The sequence below is a fragment of the Saccoglossus kowalevskii genome, chromosome 5, assembly GCF_978046115.1.
Source record: "Saccoglossus kowalevskii chromosome 5, keSacKowa6.1, whole genome shotgun sequence".
Taxonomy (NCBI): Eukaryota; Metazoa; Hemichordata; class Enteropneusta; family Harrimaniidae; genus Saccoglossus; species Saccoglossus kowalevskii.
The window spans coordinates 43,352,544-43,373,663 of record NC_140645.1 but is presented as its reverse complement, the minus strand read 5'-3'; the positions used below and the strand labels follow the sequence as shown (position 1 = coordinate 43,373,663).

Sequence of the window (21,120 nt, the reverse complement as noted above, 5' to 3'; positions counted from 1 at the left end):
ACCCCTGTACAAGTTTTCAGTTTAGACATAATCAGCGAAAGTCCTGTCAACATGTGCACAACCGGAAAACATTTTTTTTCCCCAAATCATTTTGCCACTCCACACCACCCTCTGTCAATGAATTGATTTAACCAGCAAACTATATGCACCATCATATATATATCTTAGCAACAAATTTGGCAAAAATTTAACAGTTAACCTTTTATTTTGCAGTACTTTTATTTATGAATAAATAAAAAGTCATCCACATTATATGTACATGAGTAGATAATCTAGCATAGATGCAAATTTATTTAAGATATTCAAGAACTAGGTGTACAAAGCTAAATTAGATTTCCACATAACATACTCCACTGTTAATTCAAAGAGAAAAAGAGAAATATTTACAGGTTTGGTAATTTAGTATATTAAGCACATGTATCAATAAAATAAAGACCTACAGAATATCCATCGAAAGCAAAGATATTAACTTACAAATTATATTTACAAGTCCATTGCTTCAGTTTGTTCACTAGAATGGATTGAATCTTTTGTTCTATGTGGTTTGATCTTCTTTTTAGATTTCTGTGCCGGTGGTTTGTGTCTTCTTTCAAATCCCCTGGCAACACCCCTGCCAAATGTAATTGTCTTTGGTATTCTGAAAGTATGTGTACAACATGTCTAAAGTATATTATTTACCGGTATACACAAATTGTGTGCAGTTATGATGCAAACCACAATTGCCATTGAGAAATAAAGTGAGCATATGAAACCTGTACGGTGATGTTATATAATTTGACAAACACACACATACGAATGCTCTTCACACATGCTAGTCAGCATGTACTGAATTCCTTGTCTGAGCACTATGGGAGAATGGATGCATTTGGGTCTACTGCTTTAACCCAGACCATCCTTGGCAACGCCCAGAGATGTCAGTCTAAATGACACCTACTTTTTCTGGTAAGTGCAGGTCCTAGAGAGAGGCCTCTGAGGGATAGATTCTATGGGTACACAACTTGTTCTGGTAAGTGCAGATACTAGAGTGAGACCTCTAAGAGATAGGGCCTGTGAGTACACAACTTGTTCTGGTAAGTGCAGATCCTAGAGAGAGGCCTCTGAGGGATAGGGTCTATGGGTCAACAACTTGTTCTGGTAAGTACAGATCCTAGAGAGAGGCCTCTGAGGGATAGGGTCTATGGGTCAACAACTTGTTCTGGTAAGTACAGATTCTAGAGAGAGGCCTCTGGTGGATAGGATCTATGGGTACACAACTTGTTCTGGTATATGCATATGCTAGAGAGAGACCTTTGAAGGATAGGGTCTATTGGTACACAACTTGTTCTGGTAAGTGCAGATCCTAGAAGGAGGCCTCTGAGGGATAGGGTATATAGGTACACAACTTTTTCTGGTAAGTGCAGATTCTAGAGAGAGGCTTCTGAGGGGTAGGGCCTGTGAGTACACAACTTGTTCTGGTAAGTGCAGATTCTAGAGAGAGGCTTCTGAGGGGTAGGGCCTGTGAGTACACAACTTTTTTTGGTAAGTGCAGATCCTAGAGTGAGACCTCTGAGGGATAGGGTCTATAGGTACACAACTTTTTCTGGTAAGTGCAGATTCTAGAGAGAGGCTTCTGAGGGATAGGGTATATAGTACACAACTTTTTCTGGTAAGTGCAAATCCTAGAGTGAGACCTCTAAGGGATAGGGCCTGTGAGTACACAACTTGTTCTGGTAAGTGCAGATCCTAGAGTGAAACCTCTGAGGGATAGGGCCTGTGAGTACACAACTTGTTCTGGTAAGTGCAGATTCTAGTGCAGCGTAGAATTAAATTTAGTTGGTTTACTTTCTCTTCTCAGAGTTACAGTTCTAAAAATAATAACATTGATTTAATTTACAGCATGTCTACGATAGGTGTTCAATAAGTAATGCCCCTGACCCACTTCCAGTTGTTTGATCTAGATGAAATTTTGCATGTGTAATGATCTACATCTCTATGAGTTATTTTTCAAAAAACAGTTCTGAACTAATTGGGGTTTCTGATTTACAGGTGTTTGAACTGAGTCAGGTTTGAAATGGAGCCAGTTGAGTGTTGCGAAGTGATCGTTTTTTGTATTTGAAAGGACACCAAAAAGACTTGATGAAATCATTAATGAAAGAAACTTATGGTGATGATGCCCCATCATATGACCTTGTAAAATGCTGGCATCGTGAATTCAAACATGGCCGGAAACAGCTCCCAGACCTGGTCGTCCCTCTTCTGCCATTGATGAGGCATCTGTCCGTCAAGTTAAGGCAGCCATTTTGGAAGATCGAAACACTACTATTCGCCAAATAGCTTAAGAGGTCAAGATTAGTAGAGGGTCTGTGGAAACTATCATTCATGACCATTTGCATATGTATAAGGTGTCTGCCAGATAGATTCCCAGGTTGATCACACCTTTCGGGAGCAAGAATGTGTTGAGTGCTCAAGGATGAATTTGGAGATGTGCCAAGAAGATGAGTCAAAGTTTTTCAAAAGATTACACAGAATGAAACTTGGGTCCATCACTATGATCCAGAGACCAAAGCCCAGTCAATGCAGTGGAAGCACTTGGACTCCCCACCTTCAAAGAAGGTCATGCTCACAGTCTTCTGGGACCAGGATGGAGTAGTGATGACAGATTTCCAGGCAAAGGGTACCGCACTTACAGGAGCATATTAAGCTTCACTTTTGATGAACTTAAGAGAAGCTATCAAAATCAAGGGGGGGACAAATCAGCAAAGGTATCCTCCTCCTGCAGGACAACGCTCCGGTCCACAACTCTTATGTCGCCAGATCAGAAGCACAGGCGAGTGGCTATGAAACCCTCCACCACCCCCTTACTTTCCTGACCTTACACCCTCTGACTTTCATCTCTTCCCAGCCATGAAGTTGTTTTTGAAAGGAAAGCGTTTCCCAGATGATGCAGCCCTGATTTCTGAAGTTACGACATGGTTAGAGGACCAACCTGGGGTGTTCTGCAAAAACGGTGTCCAGAGCTGCACCAAACGATAGGAGAAATGCATAACTCTGGGTGGTTTCTATGTATAGAAAGACTAATAACTGTGCCAAGTTTCATTAATCTCCTGCTATGGGAAATAGGTCAGGAACATTACTTATTGAACGCCACTTGTATGTTTTGTTTTGTCTATGTTTGAAAGTGTAGCAACATTTTGATTAAAGTAATCATTCAAAAAAATATTTTGAATTATTTTAGTTTAAGATGGTCACCCCAGGTTTTAGAAATTGTGCACTCACTATCTGTAATCACTCTCTTATTAGACATATTACAAAAACATGTACCATGGAAGAACTTCATTATAATTGCTAGAGTGTAGAAAAAAAAAACTATCGAGGAAAACAGAATAATCATACCTGTAAACTTTAGTTGCTGAGGTAACTTCTATAGCTTCCATAGTATCTGTTAAACTATCAACATCTTTATTTGGGGTTTCCATAGCAACAATACAACTAGCTGTCTTCAGTGGTTTGCTATATTTTATAAAAAAAAACCATGTTACTAGATTGTCAGTGCCACCCTCCCCCCGGGCACCCTCCCTGCCTCTCCCACATGCATTACACTAGTGATTATGCACAATACTGAAAATAAACATCCCTCCCTTCTTTCGTCATTCCTGAAAAAAATTGAGTGAGAATCTAAAACATCATGTATCTATTGAGCATCTACAGCTTCTACTGTAGCACTAATTTACAGCTGAGCTTTGTTTCTCATGACAACATACATGTAATTTTGTTTGTTTTATTTTTGTTGGGTTGTACACACCAAATTTTTACAATGATTGAGAAACAAAGAATCAACAATTTAAAATGAGTAGTTTGAAAAATATTTTTTTAGGAATAGAGTTTCTATGAGAAAGCACAGACACAATAGATATCAGCCATAAGAAGAGAAAAGTGTTTAATTTGAATTTCATCCAATAATTTTATTAAGTATAATTGCATTTTTAAAATTTTGATTGAAGCACTAATGAAAAATTTCAAACATAATTATAAGAATTATTACATATCCTGGATTCCAATGGAATTACCAATTTCACTACAACAACTTTTGTCAAAAAAAAGTTAGAATATAATTGAATCTTACCTTTTTGCTGTTTTATCAAATCTAAAATTTGTTGGGTATTTGTGTATTTTAACAAGATGTGATTTCCTGTCTTTGGTTGTCTTGAATCTTTCTCCACAGCTCTCAATAAGACAACAATACTGTAAATAGAACATATTTAATTGGTGATTTTTAGTTCACAGAAAGATCTCATGTAATCATCTAAAAGAATCATAGAAACTGACTATCATCAATAGGTGATTTCCCGATCAACTGCGACTGTGATCTCGCGAGTTGCGTGAAAGACACATGCCAAACCTCTGCAACAAAAAATGAACAATTTGATTTTGAATTCGAATTTCTTTATTTGGTAGCTCACATCAAAAGGCCATTCTTTGTCAGAAAAATATAATTGCATTTGAATACCCTCACTTCATCGAAATTGACCATCATCAAATGTGTACAGTATATTAATAAGCATGGAAATATCCTTTGAAATAATTTTGTGTTTGTCGAATCCCACGCGATGTTAGTTGCTACCATGACACAATAACCTTTGTTTGTCCTATTTTTACGATCGATTTCCCACATAACGCACAATCTCACAGTGAAAGGAAAATGGTCTACTGTTTATGGCACATTATTACATGATATTCATTCAAAAATAGGCAAATGAGATAAAATGCACAACTTGTATTGCCTCGGTGCATTTTGGTGTCACTATGACCTTTGTGCGTCCTGTTTTTATGTTCAATTTCTTGCAAAATGCTGGATTTCATAGTGAGGAGAAAATGGTCTATTGGTACCATAAAAGTCATTCCGTATTGATTCAAAATAATAATAATCACCCTATTCATCTCAAAGTAAAGGGTTTCAAATAAAATATAAGATCAGTGCACCCTCTACAGGTATCATTTCAAAATCAAATTGAGCCAGCTTTTTGACTGCTGGGAAGGTTGAACTTCAGGAGAAAAAACAGAAGTGTATGTGACTGTTTAGGTGATTTAAGGCACAAACAAAAGTGTTGTGGCCCTGATTATCCTTGTATTTACACTTACCGGTATATTGTTTATAAAATGTGAAAAAAAAAGTCAGGAGAGACAACAGTGACACTCAATGTCCAGAACTGTTGCCTGGCACAAAAAAAAATTAAACTCACCATATTTTGTTTCTCTGCTAGCATTTGGAATAAAGCATCATGCCATTCTAATACATGTATATCTAACAAATGATTGGATGGAAAGAATCGTTTACAGTGGTTACACACGTATCTGTGTTTAGAGTTATAATGAATCTCATAGGCCTGGATACTGGTAAACAAATCATTACACCTTGGTTCATGACACTTGAATTCAAGAACACTGAAAAAAAAACAAATTAGATGACTTTTTATCAACATTAATAGTTGTAAATTCATGCTTATCCAGTAGAAGGTGCAGACACCATAAGATAAACATTCCCATACCCGTCACTGGTAGCATAGTGATTGTCGCATCAGACTCATGATCGGTAGACCCAAGTTCAAATCCTACCTTAGGCTGAACATCAAAGGGTCGACCCCTACCCTGGGTGAGTGTGCCACAGACTCAATGGGAAGGCCAATTCCACTGGCGGAGATTCATTCACTAACGAATGCGACTTTGAGGGAACCTTGGTTAAGGTCCGCAGATGCTTGTGTTCGACCGGGCCTGGTTGACGCCAGGATAGCGCATTACAAATTGTCATTTGACAGAGAGATGGTCGCAGAGCCCTGTCATGTAGTCCCAAACATGAATATGAGTTCTGTGGCAAAATGCACTATGTGTCGTCACTAGCACTTGCAATTTGCACATACAGAAAGAAAATTAAAAAAAAGTCAGGAGAGACAACAGTGACACTCAATGTCCGGAACTGTCGCCTGGCACATTCCCATACTTTTATTGACATGTAATTTCTCAGACTGTGTATTAACAGAATCACATTAATTCAAGCCTTGATCATTCAGAATTAGATTTTTAGATCATAGACAGGAGTTTCACTCATTTCTGAAGTAAGTGATTACTCACTAGAATTTACGACTGTAAATGAAAATGTCACTGGAGTTTTAATCCTAATCATGTCTTTCACAATATTGATTTCATTCAAGCATTGCAAGTGGAAATACCAACCACCAAAGTTTTGGTCTTGTATATTATCTTTATATATATATTTAAATATTTTAGGTATAACTCATACATTGGAAGTACAACATATTTATTCACAAATAACTTTTGTATTGCAAACACAGCATATTGATGTTACTAAAAACTCACACATGCATGGCATATATATGTATTTAGTTTAAAAATTGTACGTTTATTAATGTTAATAAATGTTATTAATATGTACTTGCAATGTTCATGTTAATAATAAATAAACATAAAAAAAAATGTGGTATGAGTTGAAAGATATTTCCACCAATTGCCAATTATGCAAACAGATCCGAAAGCAGGAAACGTCAGGTTTTTACATCAAAAGCTTTTATTGAAAGACTGATCACTCTTTCATATAGTTATACAAATTGAGAAATCTGCCAGGTAGGTGATTTTTTAGTCACTGCAAGATGTTGTCAATGAGTAATGTGTGAAAGATGTGGATCAAAGTCCCCCACAAAATTCAAACGATTTGATTTTGAACTTTAATGTCTCTTTTTTGATGTTGAAGTATGGACATTTCAGAGAGGAATATATCATTGCGATATCATTACTTCATCAAAATTGTTCATTCAGACAGAAAATGATCTATTAATAGCTGGAGGTTTGTTGATGTGAGACATTTTATCCCAGAGTCAATTCACACATCTACAGATGCCATTTATTTAACAAAGACACGGTATTTGAATACTAGTAATACAGTTCAATATATGACACACTTCCTGTCTCAGTTGAGTGTATTGAAGGCAAATATTGACCCCATCTTGTATGTGACAACCTTTTAATTTTAGCCACCAATTTACCTGATTTCTTAGTTTTTATATAAATGTTATTAATTCATATTACTATATAGGAAAATATACCAAAGTTTATAGAAAAAATGGACAAACATAATTAGCATAAAAAACTTGACTACATGTATTTTGATATATTATCAAACTTGTTTTCACTAATGGAAACTAATGGAATTAACCAATGATTATACTGTGTCTGTACTGTGTCTGTACATACAATTTTGCCATTTATTATATAGAAATGTTTATGATTGAATGAAATAAAGTGAAAGTCAATCGCATCGCGATCTTCTATTTATATTCAAAATGTCTGAGTCACCCACTATTAGTTTGACATCTTCCATTGAAGTTGGTTTAACCATGGAACTATAAACCCCAGGAAGAACAACCACTTCGTTTCCTTTGAACTATGATAGTTGCCGCGATGTTGAATGTTTATTTTGACTGTTTATTTCGTCGCATTAAAAAATAAGCCAATTTACGCAAATGAACATTTATCTCCAACTATCGGTCATTTTCGGAGTCAATCGAGCGACTTCGGAAGAACGCGTGATCGAATTGTTTCGGTTATAGCATAAAAAAACAATGGCGCCAAGACAAAAACACTGATAAATGAGCGACATTCAACGGGAAAAAAAACACATTGCCACTTCTGGCAATCGAAGGGAAACACGGAATAAGTCTGGATATCTCGACAACAAACAGCATACCAAACCCCATGTTTCACAAACTTTCGCAACCTTATTTTTTCGAGGGTTGAAAAAAACAAGAAGTAATCTAAAAACGACATTGAAAATTATGAAAACTCGCCAAAACTCTGACCCGTTGCATGATTTCCGGTACACTGAAGGTCACCCTGCAGACTGACTTGTTTGCACATGCGTGGTGAATGAAATATTTTACTGCACAGATATGAAATTTTTTTTTCCAAGTTTTCCGTTTCCAGCAAAGCGGTTGATACGAGCGTATTGGCAGCAACTAACATGGAGTATGACTAATGTTGTGGAAACAAAAGCGAAAGCACTGTAAGATAAACTAAGACAAAGGTTTTTTTAATCCTCTTAGTTTCGTTGTTCTTCCTGGGGTTTATAGTTCCATGGTTTAACCCAACTTGTTCAAATCACTCATCTTCATCATGTATATATTAAACAATAAAAGTGGTAAAACGTTTTTTTTTTTTTTATATGTACAGAGGTACTATTTGCTTGATCTGATTGGGAGATCTTTTTTTTATGGCTTCACTAATATTTTTTTTTTTTTTTTTTTTTTTTTTTTTTTTTTGAATATTGGCAACATAATGTAACGCTAATTTCAAATACTGAAGTTCGTTTATTTTACAGAAGGGTGCCACGGGCAAAAAAGTCCGCTCGGGTCGAAATTCTTGGCAGAAACGTTCAGGCCGTTGACGATTGAGACGTCAAAGGGTTCTAGTGTCGTGGGGTCAAAACATCCGTGAATCATTGTTGATATTGTAATAGATTACCAGTCGTCGATTTCAATTAAGGTAGCGAGAAGGGAAATTTTTACTTTTTTCTTGATTTTTCAAAAATTGATAAAACGGTTACTTTAGACCTTGATACATCACCCCAGGTTTACAAAAGATCGAAATTGCGAAATAACGTTGCTCAAATTAGTGTTTTAAAACACTAGCAGAAAAGACTACAACTGCCGTTTGGTGGATATTTGCATAGTGTTTATCTTTGGAAGGAATTAAATGATAACATCTTATCTGTATACTCTGTTGTTGACGATTCTGATATAACGGGTGGTAAGCTTCCAGTTGCAAACAATGCGTGTTTTAATTAACGTCCATTGTCAGCATTGTTGTCAGTCGAGACTTCGTCGGAGACTGAAACATGGTCATACAGTACTCATTTCGCCCAACCTTCCGCTTTTACATCGACCGCTTATCGCTTAATTTCCGACCACGCGGTCTTGTCCGACCGGAAACCGACCGCATTTTAATCGCGTTTTTTTTTCGCTCGCTCGCTCATTGAAAACATTGACCGCTCGCCCAAACACTGAAAACTGGCACATGGGTGGTCGAAATGGTGGTTTTGATAGTAAAGTGTGAACATACAACTAGTATTAACTATTATTACATTCTGAACGACACTTCAAATCTAATAGTTGTATTACACTTGTATCGTGAAAGCAACTGAACTGGGACCTCTTGTTACGTGTTTTGGGTGCTTGTTCTAGATGTAATATTTATTTATTTTTTATTTTAATGAGACAGTTACGTAAAAAATCCTAGGTAACTCCTTTTGACAGAGCAGAGAAACGAGGAAATGTTAGTGATTAATTCCAAAAATAACGATATCGAATCCACATCGGTCCACGTCTGGTAAAATGAGCTCGGTCTATACCGTATACGTACCGCAAAAGTGTTCCCACAAAAAATATTTTCGACTAAAACGGCCACATGCCCTGAAAAAATCGAACAGAGCTTGACATGTATGAATAATTTATTGGGCTTAAAAGAAAAACGTGTCAAATTTAGTTATAGCCATAACTATTTGGTGGCCAGTCGATGAACAATTCAAAACTCAGGATTCACACGGAAGTCCTTCAGGGCTGAAAATCATCGACGCTACTCTGGTTTACTTTATTTCACAACTTGCAGAGAAAACTGATTCGCGTGAGCTCTAATGTATCTTAGCCTAGTATTTTCTTTTTGAACTAAGGTCAAATTCCATCAGTTTGTCAAAATATATGTTTTTCAGCGAATAATTTTGAAGCCTGTCACAGCACAAAAAACTATGTGAATCGACGCCGGTGATTGGATTGTACGACGACCCTTCAATTAGCGTCAAATATGCTTTGTTACAACATCATTGACTGGCTGAGAGTCACCTGAGCGGAGCACGAACTGGGTCACAGAACCATATTTGTCCGTATTATCAACAGGACTTTGCAAAATAACCACACCCACATTTTCAATCTTTTTTAGCGCGGAAGTTGCCAACAAATGTAAAAAAAATCGTGAATTTCATGGATTCGAATAAAAAAAGCAAGCGATTGATAAGGATGATTGTTAATATTTTCTCCGATGCTCTTCGAATTTTTATTTTTTTTATTTCAAGGTAGGAAATGGCTAGTTGAAGTTGCATCGTCTTCAATGCGGTTGTTTCACCGCGAATAACTCTAGCTCTGTTTTGGGCATGGTTTAGTTTGCGATGTAAAATAATATATATATTAAAATAATAATACTTGATTAATTATTTGGGGTTTCAGCCCACAAATTACGGACATGATCTCCATGAATTACGGTCAATGTTTGTCTTCTGTCGGCTGATTGTCACGGTGTTGATCGACGCCCTTCCTAAACTCAGTATGGAGAAACCAACGGGGATCGACATTCCAAACAAACAATCGAAATTATCAACGAAAGACGAGATTTTTCTAGATATTTACAAACATACTGTCATGACAAACATATGTAAAATTAACAAATACACAAAGAGGTGTAATATTAGGTTTTATTTTAGGCTTAGAAATATTTTCTTTCACTCAGCCCATGCATGTAACTGCCATTTAGCTTTACGGTCCTTCAGCATCGGGGGAAAACAACAATAATTATACAAAACACATTGCGACAACTCAACAATCAGGAAAGAAACCCCAGACAACCATGTCGTACTTGTGTTGAAATACTTTTTGTATTTTACATCAGAATATTGTTTAAAATAAAATATTCAGTCCAAGCCAAATCGAAGTCAAAAGGTCATGTTGCGTGCATATAATTATATATAGTTAAAACAAAAAAGTATTTGAACTTTTGTCAGGTGTTCAACATCTATAAAAAACAGAAAGACAATTATAAGACAATGTGAACCTCGGAAATTATTCTGTTAGTCCGAATTTTAAATGCGCGCGAGCGAGCAGGTGGGCGGTGATATTTCAGGCTTTGCGCGGTCGAAAATAAAGCGGAAATTGTCTGGTCGAATTCAACAAGCGGTCGCAAAAGCGAGAGAAAAAGGTGATTGGAAAGCGGAAGCGGGCGGGAGGTTGTGCGAAAGGAGTACTGTAACTTTGCACAACTTTCTTTTAAATCGTTTTATTTTCCAAGTCAATATTCTATTTCACTAATACATTTTTTTTCTAACGCAATGGCGAAGAAAAGAAAGAAAGCGTTGACAGACGAGGCAAAGAAAAATCTGCCACTCAGTGTCGCGCTCTGACACAGCAATTTTTTTCAAACATCGGCCATTTTGTTTCACCATGAAAACTGTTTTATTAGATGTCTTATCAGAGACACTTGAAGGATTAGCTTGTTTGTAAACTGTCAGCGTGTACAGTGGGACAGTAATGTTTGTCAGAGGATTATCCTTCGTTGTTCGTTTGCATAACAATGGAAAACCCGAACGTTCCTGAGTACGGACTCAAATGCCAGCAGTTTTCTTCATTTTTCACGCTCGAGCTTGAAATTATTCATTATCTGACACTCTTTATGAGTTCTATGATATCAGTGGTTAATATGTTTGGCCATTTTAAGTGTATATTTATAATAATGCAGCAAATTTACAGTGTTTTATTAACCAAAACTGTTTTTCGCGTTTTTCTCGAGTTGAAGTTTTGATCGAGTACGACTCATTGGGACCGACGCCAAATCAAGTGCGTTCGGACTAGGACATTCAAACTCGCAGTTATCGTTCAAAAGATAATGATGGTGCGAAATATGTCTGGGTTTTTAAAGAAAATGCTTTGTCACAGAATAATAGTCTGTTAAAGGTGCCAAGTATGAAATAATTTAAGGACAAAAAAACAAACCTGCATAGAAATCGGAATAATAGCTCTTTTGATTATCGGAGACGCATTTCAATGGGCTTGATTACGGACAATGCATGACGTAAATTTCACCAGGAAATTCCGCAGTGTGCTCTCGCAATCGCGTACTTAGTCATTTTTACAAGGTTCGCCATTTTTGATGTCACGTGATAATTATGTAAACAATGACTGTCCAGTTTGTGCGAACTTGTACCTCTATACTTAGTCTTTTGATATATATAACCTAAATTACTGTTCTGAACGAGACAACAGACAGAGAATGTTTTATTTAAAAACGTCACAAAACCCTTCTCGCTACCTTAATTCAATTTCAAAATCAGTGACTTTATAATTTAATTGCCATACCTTGGTTCTGTATCATCATCTTCTAGATCTAATGGATATTGTTTTGCCTGTAGAAAACATTCCACATCACCATCTTCAAAGAATAAATCGTCGGGCGGAAGTCTTCTTTTTATGGGCTTGTAACTCCAGTCAAAGATTGGCTTCTTCGATGACTCCATTTTTTAACTTAACTGGCAGCATGCAGGTAATTTAAAAGCTGGCATACCATTTTCAAGGACACGATATAACGCTCAAAATCACCAAATGTGATTTGATGGAACCGTGGACGAGAACCAAGCGAGCTTAGTTTACATCTACAAAAATCGGAGAGTGTAGCTGGTGAGTCCACCGTATCGTGATGGAACCGGTGAAGTCGTGAACAAAAACTAAACAAAATATAGTCCCTATGAATACACCTCGAAATGGTCAATGTTTTTAAATATCGATTACACTAATAAACATTACATTCAATGAGTTTTTTTTTTGAAAAAAATACCCTCCGCAAAACTTTACTTCAAACTTCGGCCATTTTGAACGATGAGAGCCATGGGTAAATAAGTCAACCAATTACAGCGAACCAGCTGAGTGTGGTCAAAGGGCACTTTTCGTTAAAACTCAATAATCCGAACTTTAGTGTCTAATTTTGGCACACATTGCAATCTTAGTGAATCTTTTACTTCTTTAGGTCATACACGTAAATTAAATATGTAGTATAATCTCTTTTAAATATGGACTTTTATGTAGTGACCCAGCTGACCTATGCAAATAATAAATTAGTAGATCATCCAATCAGAGATCATCGCGCCAGAATCGAAATCCTTTGAGCAGTTCCCGTAGTGTACTCGTTGTGAGTGGTACTTAGAAAAAAAAGGCTCTGTGTTTTCTTTCGTTTTGTGCGATTTTTGTTATCGCATCTTTATTAATTCGTCATATATTTAATTTAATAAGCGTGGTTTAGGAACTATCCACTATCCCTACCTTTTCCAACGATCAAGAGAAACTATTTTTAAGAATGAATCGTAGAGTTTTAGGAAGCCTTGGGGCCGGTACCCGGACTATGCAACCACATATGAGTAAGTTATTTTTCAACGAGATTTTTATGTTTTATGTTATTTTTAGTACTATATTCTGTCATTACTATTTCTTTCGGTTCATGTTATTTCGTTATTTAAAAAAAAAAGTTTGTGGCGCATAGTTATACAAGTTCTAAAATCGACATTTTTTAAAAATTCGCGGGAAATGTTAAACTCCGGATGTGTAAACTCAACTCGAGTCATCGGTCGGAAATGGTCCACCTTCTTGTTAAAAAGTGGCAAAACATTGGATTATTTCCGGAAAAAAAATGCTGTAGTACTAGTAATGTTTTTAGCCTCGTTTACCTTATTGCGAGAAATGATGTTTTGTTAAAAGACCACCATTTTGTTTTGGGACATTGAAAATTGGTCCCTGGCTCGAGCGACGAATTTAGTTGACAAATTTACATACATAAAATATATTACAACGATTGTTTTTGAAACAACTAAATTCCCATGCATTTGAGAAAACATTTTCAAATAAATTATCCACAGCAAAAATCATGTATGTTATACTTTTATGTTTTCCAAGTTGACCGATATCAATGTCCTTCAGGTGGCGGGAATTCCTTTAAGTTTCCCCTTTGACAAGGCAGTTTTGAAGGATAGTGGACATGTTAACATTTCGCTGCATTAATTTACAAGAAATCTATCAGTTGAAATTCCAAAATATGTATTTCCTTGCAGTGTAAACACTAAAACGATCAATTTCATTTATTCTGTACTATCGCTTCTATTTCAGTTAGTAACACAGCCACTTCAATGATGCCATCAGACCCATTTCTCACCCCACCACATCATGCAACTCCACGTGAAAGCCAAAGAGATTTGCTTATCAGAGAGTATGGCAAACTCAAATCAAGACTGAACCTGACAAAAGCAGAGTATCAACTACATAGAAATAATATTGGATATCATTCTACAGATGTAAATGAAGAAGACGATCATTCTGATTTAGGTAAGAAATGTATTTTTAATTCCACCTACTATATTTTTGCTGTTTGGAGTTAGGTAAATTGTGTAAAAGTAACTGCACTGTCTAAGGAATCTGTAGCTGCTACTTGATATTGTCCCATTTACAGTAAATTTTAGCTTCTAATTTTAACCATGGAGGTAATACTTCATAGTTTTAATTTTAAAATAACTGAACATCAAAATCTGTAATATGGACTATATTTATACAGAAATTGTAGTCTGACAAGTTTAAGAACATGCTGCTCCAACACTCCTGCTCAAGATTTTTGATAATCATTTAAATAAGAAATCAAAGTTGTTGACAAATTTCTCTGCATATATTAATCAATTTCTATTTTGTGTTCATATATTTTTCGGAAAGAGAGCCAACAACATTTGAACAGAGTTAGCAACTGTTAAAACTTACATTAGTGGCAAACTGATTACATCTAGTGTATAGGTGTTTGTCAAGTTTTCCCAAAAATGAAACTACTGTGGAATACTTTATTTTCGCTGGAATTAATTTTCGCTGAAAAGGCTTTTCGGGCATTTTGTATGGAATTTATTTTCACTGATTATTGATGAGTTTAATGTAAAATATAGGAAAAAAAGTATATTCGCTGAATTTTATTTTCACGAAATCATCCCTTCAGCGAAAATAAATTGCAAGCGAAAATAAAGTATTCTACAGTATGTCAAGACTCCCAAACATTGCCAGAACCTATCACAAACAAAATTAAATTGAATTTTCGGAAGAAAAAAAAAAATCCTTGTCTTCTATGGATTTCTGTTGTGGTTCGTTTTTAAGAATAGCAAACTGTCTAAACACAAGTACTCTCATACAGTGATAGGAAAGATTAATTCTCTAAGACAGACCGGAAACGGAAACTGGACAAAAACAAAAGATTTTTCAAGTTAGGGTGGGGGAAATAACGTTGCTAAGTATTATCGCCAGGGAAAGCTATTGTTTAAGCTAGTCTGTGATTGGTTGCTGGCAATGTTTGGGGGATTTTGACCAGTTTGTGACGTAGGCTTGACTTAGAGAATACATCTCTACTAATTTTATTCTGGCTTTTTATTGCTGCCTGTGGCAGATTTATCAAAATGTGCATTACTTGTAGTAAGGTAAAATTGTTTGCACCCTAACCACCGACAGTCCTTTATATTGCTTGATCAGACTACTGTTCGTGCCTGATTATGCAATTTTTCAAGGACATGTCGTTTTTTACAACAATTTCCAGGATCTATTGTGTGGTTTTCACACCTTGTTGCAATGATGATTCAAGTGTGCTGGACTTCCTTTTAAGGATGATACAATACTTAATCCTTCTTTTGAATTCCCCAAGTCTAGCTATGTTAATGATGTAGATTTGAATTGTGTCTATGCCATTGTAAAACATAATAGAAACAATTGACAAGTTAGCAAACAAATGATGTAGTGTAAAATGTCATTCATCCTGATCCTTGGAAATGTTTTTCCACTGATCTCAGCATCTTTGTTCAAATGAATAAATGCCAACTTATTGTGAACCCCAGAAACATTCTGATTAATCAGTATTTCAAGATACTTAACTCTGAAGGTCAATTTTTAGGGCTTGAAATTCAGCGTCCAACATTTTTGAAGATTTCTCAGATTGATTTAAATTATCCAAAAATTGACTATTTTGAAAAGAATTGAATAGTGATTTCAAGGCAATCTTCATGGTGGGTTTTTGTTGTAATTTTAAAAATTTTGAAGTAAGATGATTCAACAAACACTTGACAATTGTCCCTTTAATAAGAATATTGACACTGAAACATGTGAGAAGTCACCTTGCACAGGTGTTGTACATTCTAAGAAATATTGATTCAGCCATGACCAATAGACAAAAATGGTGTCCAGGAACATGTGCACAACTTACTGTCATAAAACAAATGTCAACACCAGTTTCTGTACTTCTATGTAAAACGTTCTACTTCTACATGCAGAAGTGAATCTCTCTATTGCCCAAATAATTTAGATGCCTCCTGAAGATTGTCCATCAATATTACTATAAACACTTTAGTTACTTAACATTTTAGTGAATTAGACTTGATGTACAAATTAACAGAATCTCATTTTAGCTTAAGTGGCACCAAGATCATACTTTATTTTTAATTAATGAAATTACATCTTAGCTAAAAAAAAATATGTATTTTCAGGTCACAAACGTGACATTTTACTTTCATTTACTAACCTTAAATTGTTTCATCCATTTCAGTAGTTGGAGTATTTGAGACTCCACCAAAAACACCAAAGGAATCCAATGAAAAAAGGAAATGTCAAACATCTGGAGGACAAGATACTCCAACGTCGAGTAAACCCAAGGCAAAGAAACAACGAGTTCAAAGAACAGTCCAACCTGTTTCGATATCAACTCAGATTTGTGGTTTGACCAAAGAACAGTTGATCAATGTTGTGACGAGTTTGTCTGACAATCATCCAGAACTAGAAGAGGTATAGTAAAACTTTATATATAATTTACTAGTGTAGGGTGAATTGGCACAGTTGTATGTTGTATTTTGTATCCCAGGGTATGGTTATGGCAAGTTGCAAAAATTGTTTTAAATGCTTTGTGGATGTTCATTTTCCATGCACATGACACACGTTTGTAACTCATTGCAACAAATTTGTCCTAGTAGTACATCTAATCATGGCTTTTATCAAAACTCAATATTAAAGAATGCTTCACCGACAGCTTACATATTTAGGACACTGGATAAGAATGCTTCACCGACAGCTTACATATTTAGGATACTGGATAAGAATGCTTCACCGACAGCTTACATATTTAGGACACTGGATAAGAATGCTTCACCGACAGCTTACATATTTAGGACACTGGATAAGAATGCTTCACCGACAGCTTACATATTTAGGACACTGGATAAGAATGCTTCACCGACAGCTTACATATTTAGGACACTGGATAAGAATGCTTCACCGACAGCTTACATATTTAGGACACTGGATAAGAATGATTCCCCTTCTGAATATCTTTCCTTAATCTAGCCCAAGCTGTGATGCAATGTCAATTATATCTTATGATTATTTTTCTTTTCCAGGAAATTCGTGTTTTGATTCCATCCCCTGATATATCTGTTATGGAAACTCGTCTAAATACTCTACATCATAATATTTTCAAATCCTTTCCGTACACAAGATTTGGTTCATCCAGAGACGCTTTCTGTTACAGAAGAGTTAAAACACATCTTGTGGCATTCAAGGTAAAGTAATGTTGAACCCAATTTACTCAGTACTACATATGTGAAATCTTGCTTTATATACTTTGTAATGACATTCTACCACTACTACTTCTAGAATATGGTTTCTGTTCTGTTGTATAGATTATTAGTTGCCTGGTATATTCTGTAACCAAATTAAGACCATGCATCGTGTCTCTACTTGACAAAATAAATTTTTATATAGAGAATAATGTGGTAATTGTTTTCATTTCCACAGAAAGACTGCATTGACCAATGTAAAACATTGATGACATCTGAATCATGGCAGGCAGTTATTGAGTATGTTTTAATGGCTTGGAAGCTAGTGAACAACTTACCAAGGTGAGTTTGTGATGATTCTGTTCTTCCTTGGAATCTTCATTGTATATTTTTTAATTTGCATAACAATAAGTTTATCACCTCCATTCTGTATATTATGATGATTAAGCTTCAGTATATATCCAAAGTATAGAGGAGTGGAGGCTATGCTATAATTCTCTGGGGTGAACCCTGTGATATTGAAACCACTCGTCTCCCACAAGATAATTAAACAAGCAGCCTGTCGGCTGAGATAGCTGTTAGCAATGCACATGGCAATTAAAGAACAGAAGATATCATTAGAAAATGAACAAATCTGAGAGAGGTCCACATGTAGTACCTATATGTATAATATATCAAAGCAATTGGACTTGCGGTTTTCAACAAGAAGTCGAAAATATCACTTTTTACCAAAAATTACAAAAATATTCATCAAAATTAGAGAATTAAAGATATCATTACAAAATGAACAAATCTGAGAGAGGTCCACATGTAGTACCTATATGTATAATATATCAAAGCAATTGGACTTGCGGTTTTCAACAAGAAGTCGAAAATATCACTTTTTACCAAAAATTACAAAAATATTCATCAAAATTAGAGAATTAAAGATATCATTACAAAATGAACAAATCTGAGAGAGGTCCACATGTAGTACCTATATATGTAATATCAAAGCAATTGCACTTGTGGTTTTCAACAAGAAGTCGAAAATATCACTTTTTACTAAAAATGACAAAAATATTCACCAAAATTAGAGAATTGAAGATATCATCATGAAATGAACAAATCTGAGAGAGGTCTACCCAAGGTACATATACACCAAGTATCAAAGCATTCAGGCTTGTAGTTTTCAAGAAGTCAAAAAAGTAAAACATTGACACGGACGACGACGACGGACAATCACTCATATGATAAGCTCCGCTCGACAAAGTCGACAGCGGAGCTAAAAAAAGTAAAAAGTAAAATTATTTTATCGTGTCAAATTTCAAATATAAAAACATTGCAATTGTATTTACTGTAATGTCCAATGCATGACTGTAATTTGTTTTTTTCACAGTTGGGACAATCCAGCTCACAATGCTTCAAAACTACAATGTTTCAAGTCTCTAGCAACACAGTGTAAGCAAGCACTCAAGAAGAGTTGTTTTGAAAAGGAACTGTACAATGAATTAAAACAAAGGTTGGTATTTTTTATTTATCAATGTTGTGCTGCCGTGTATGACGCACACGCCATCCTTTATGACTTAACTATTCAGACCTCAACATTATTTTTTATTTATCAATGTTGTGCTGCCGTGTATGACGCACACGCCATCCTTTATGACTTAACTATTCAGACCTCAACATTATTTTTTATTTATCAATGTTGTGCTGCCGTGTATGACGCTCACGCCATCCTTTATGACTTAACTATTCAGACCTCAACATTATTTTTTATTTATCAATGTTGTGCTGCCGTGTATGACGCTCACGCCATCCTTTATGACTTAACTATTCAGACCTCAACATTATTTTTTATTTATCAATGTTGTGCTGCCGTGTATGACGCTCACGCCATCCTTTATGACTTAACTATTCAGACCTCAACATTAGTGAATAACACATAGATTAGTGTTAGCCCTCAACGGATAGTTAAAGCGCGGTGGTTGTCATGCAACCTGTGTTTGAATTTCATGTAAATAAACAATGTATTTTACACACGTATACGTCGCTATGAGTCCTATATCGAACAGGACGCTGCACAACGACTACCGTTAAAATCCTATTATAAACCGCATACCTAATAGTAACCGGACCCCTGATTTCAGCTTCAGTGTTAAAGAGTTCTCAGCAAAAATTGAAAACATGAAAAGTACCCCCAATTCAACAAGACCGTGACCGACTTTGTTTCAATGAGCTGGTACATTGTTCCTAATCCTATTCATTTGTTTTGACAACGTGCCTAAAAGATATTCATACCTCTTTATTGTTCAGTAGTGTGAGGATGTCAAACACGCAGTGAAACTGCTTTTGTCTTGTGACAACTTTTGTCAATACTCCTTGTGAATACGTCCGTGTGTCGCAAGTTTTCGTCAATGAGCTGTTCTCATCGAAAAACTGTTAAATTCTTTTTTAATGCTCAGTTTATCTTTCAAAAACAACTAATTTCTTGATTTTAAAAAAGTCGTGTCGTTTTCCCATGGAAATCAAAGCCAAAAGATTGCACTACATTATCGGTAAATCGCTTCCGGGTTTCGTTCACCATGAAGTCTGTGACCTGCCATTAACATATTTAAATGAACTAAATTAATTTGAACTTTTTAGTGCCGTACCATGATCATTTTCTACTAAGCAATGCATTAATGTTTGTTTTTATTTGAAACTCCTGTCAGAATATACTTTCCGTTACGAAGAAGAAAAATGCATATTACATTAAATATACAGAGTATTTTTTTTTTCATGTGAACAGTTTTTTTGTGACGTGAGGCTTATCACTCTTTCCTGACATCTAAATTGGAGTTACACTTATATTCAAAAGATTGTACGGTGTATTGTTTGTTTTGTGCGGGTGATGTGGGGAAAAAATGACCACACCCATTTAGTGATTGCAATATGTCCCTAATATAAACCGCACCCTGAACTTGAGCTGTTGATCCCGATTTTTTATTTGATACATTGCAATATAAACTGTGGTTTATAATAGGACTGCCTTTTAAAATGGATTGTGTGTATAACAGTGTCAGCAAATGATGTATTAACATGGACATGGATAAACTAAACTACTACTGCCATGTTTTGTGCATTAAAGTAGCAGCATTGATAGCTAATAGTCTTGGTGTAAATCAGATTTAAACTGGTTGGACTAAACAAACCTCAAAGAGAGACTGAACTTGTACGGGACTGAATATTCTCTTTTTGTGATATACTATTAAATTCTGAAGACGTATTCCTGCATACATTGAAGTGTAGTTTGTAACTGCTATTTTGTTTGTTTACATTACAGATTGGAAGAAGCAGCAGAATTAGATGATTCTATGGATTCTTGTGTGGAAGAAATCAATAAAATTCTGAGAAAGCTATAATGCTAAACAAGTCTTAGAGAGATTCAATCCTGTCTTACAACTGAAATGACCAAGTGGGTTCCATAAATGTATTAGAATAGTACATTGTTGATGGAACTATGCCCCTTTTGTTCATCATACTAGAATATGTTGATGTTCATGTAGAGGTGCTCCAGTGGCTTTCTATTCACATCACCTCTAGCTACAACTAATCTATACAAAAATTGTGTTAGCAACCAATCAGAATAGTTTTTCAGTGAGGCACACTGCTTGATAATCTCACTAAAAAACTCAATTAGAAAGAAGTAGACAATATACACAGTTTATCAAAAGCAAATGGACCATCTA

General features: G+C 35.6%; 2 protein-coding genes across 2 annotated transcripts; one reads left to right on the top strand and one right to left on the bottom strand.

Annotated features, from left to right (window-relative positions):
• Positions 1–249: 249 nt before the first annotated feature.
• Positions 250–12,700, bottom strand: LOC100379039 (zinc finger protein 511-like). Its single transcript, XM_085499720.1, has 5 exons — positions 12,162–12,700; positions 5,220–5,421; positions 4,103–4,221; positions 3,373–3,489; positions 250–637 (listed from the first exon to the last, which is right to left on the bottom strand). The coding sequence occupies exons 1-5, from the start codon at positions 12,317–12,319 to the stop codon at positions 484–486; spliced, it is 750 nt and encodes a 249-aa protein (XP_085355846.1). The 5' UTR covers positions 12,320–12,700; the 3' UTR covers positions 250–483.
• A 452-nt stretch (positions 12,701–13,152) lies between these two features.
• LOC100378891 (uncharacterized) lies at positions 13,153–20,803 on the top strand. The gene is made up of 7 exons (XM_085499021.1): positions 13,153–13,213; positions 13,956–14,171; positions 16,408–16,643; positions 17,252–17,413; positions 17,649–17,752; positions 18,789–18,911; positions 20,715–20,803. Exons 1-7 carry the CDS (start codon positions 13,153–13,155, stop codon positions 20,791–20,793), a joined length of 981 nt encoding a protein of 326 aa, XP_085355147.1. The 3' UTR covers positions 20,794–20,803.
• The last annotated feature ends 317 nt before the right edge of the window (positions 20,804–21,120 follow it).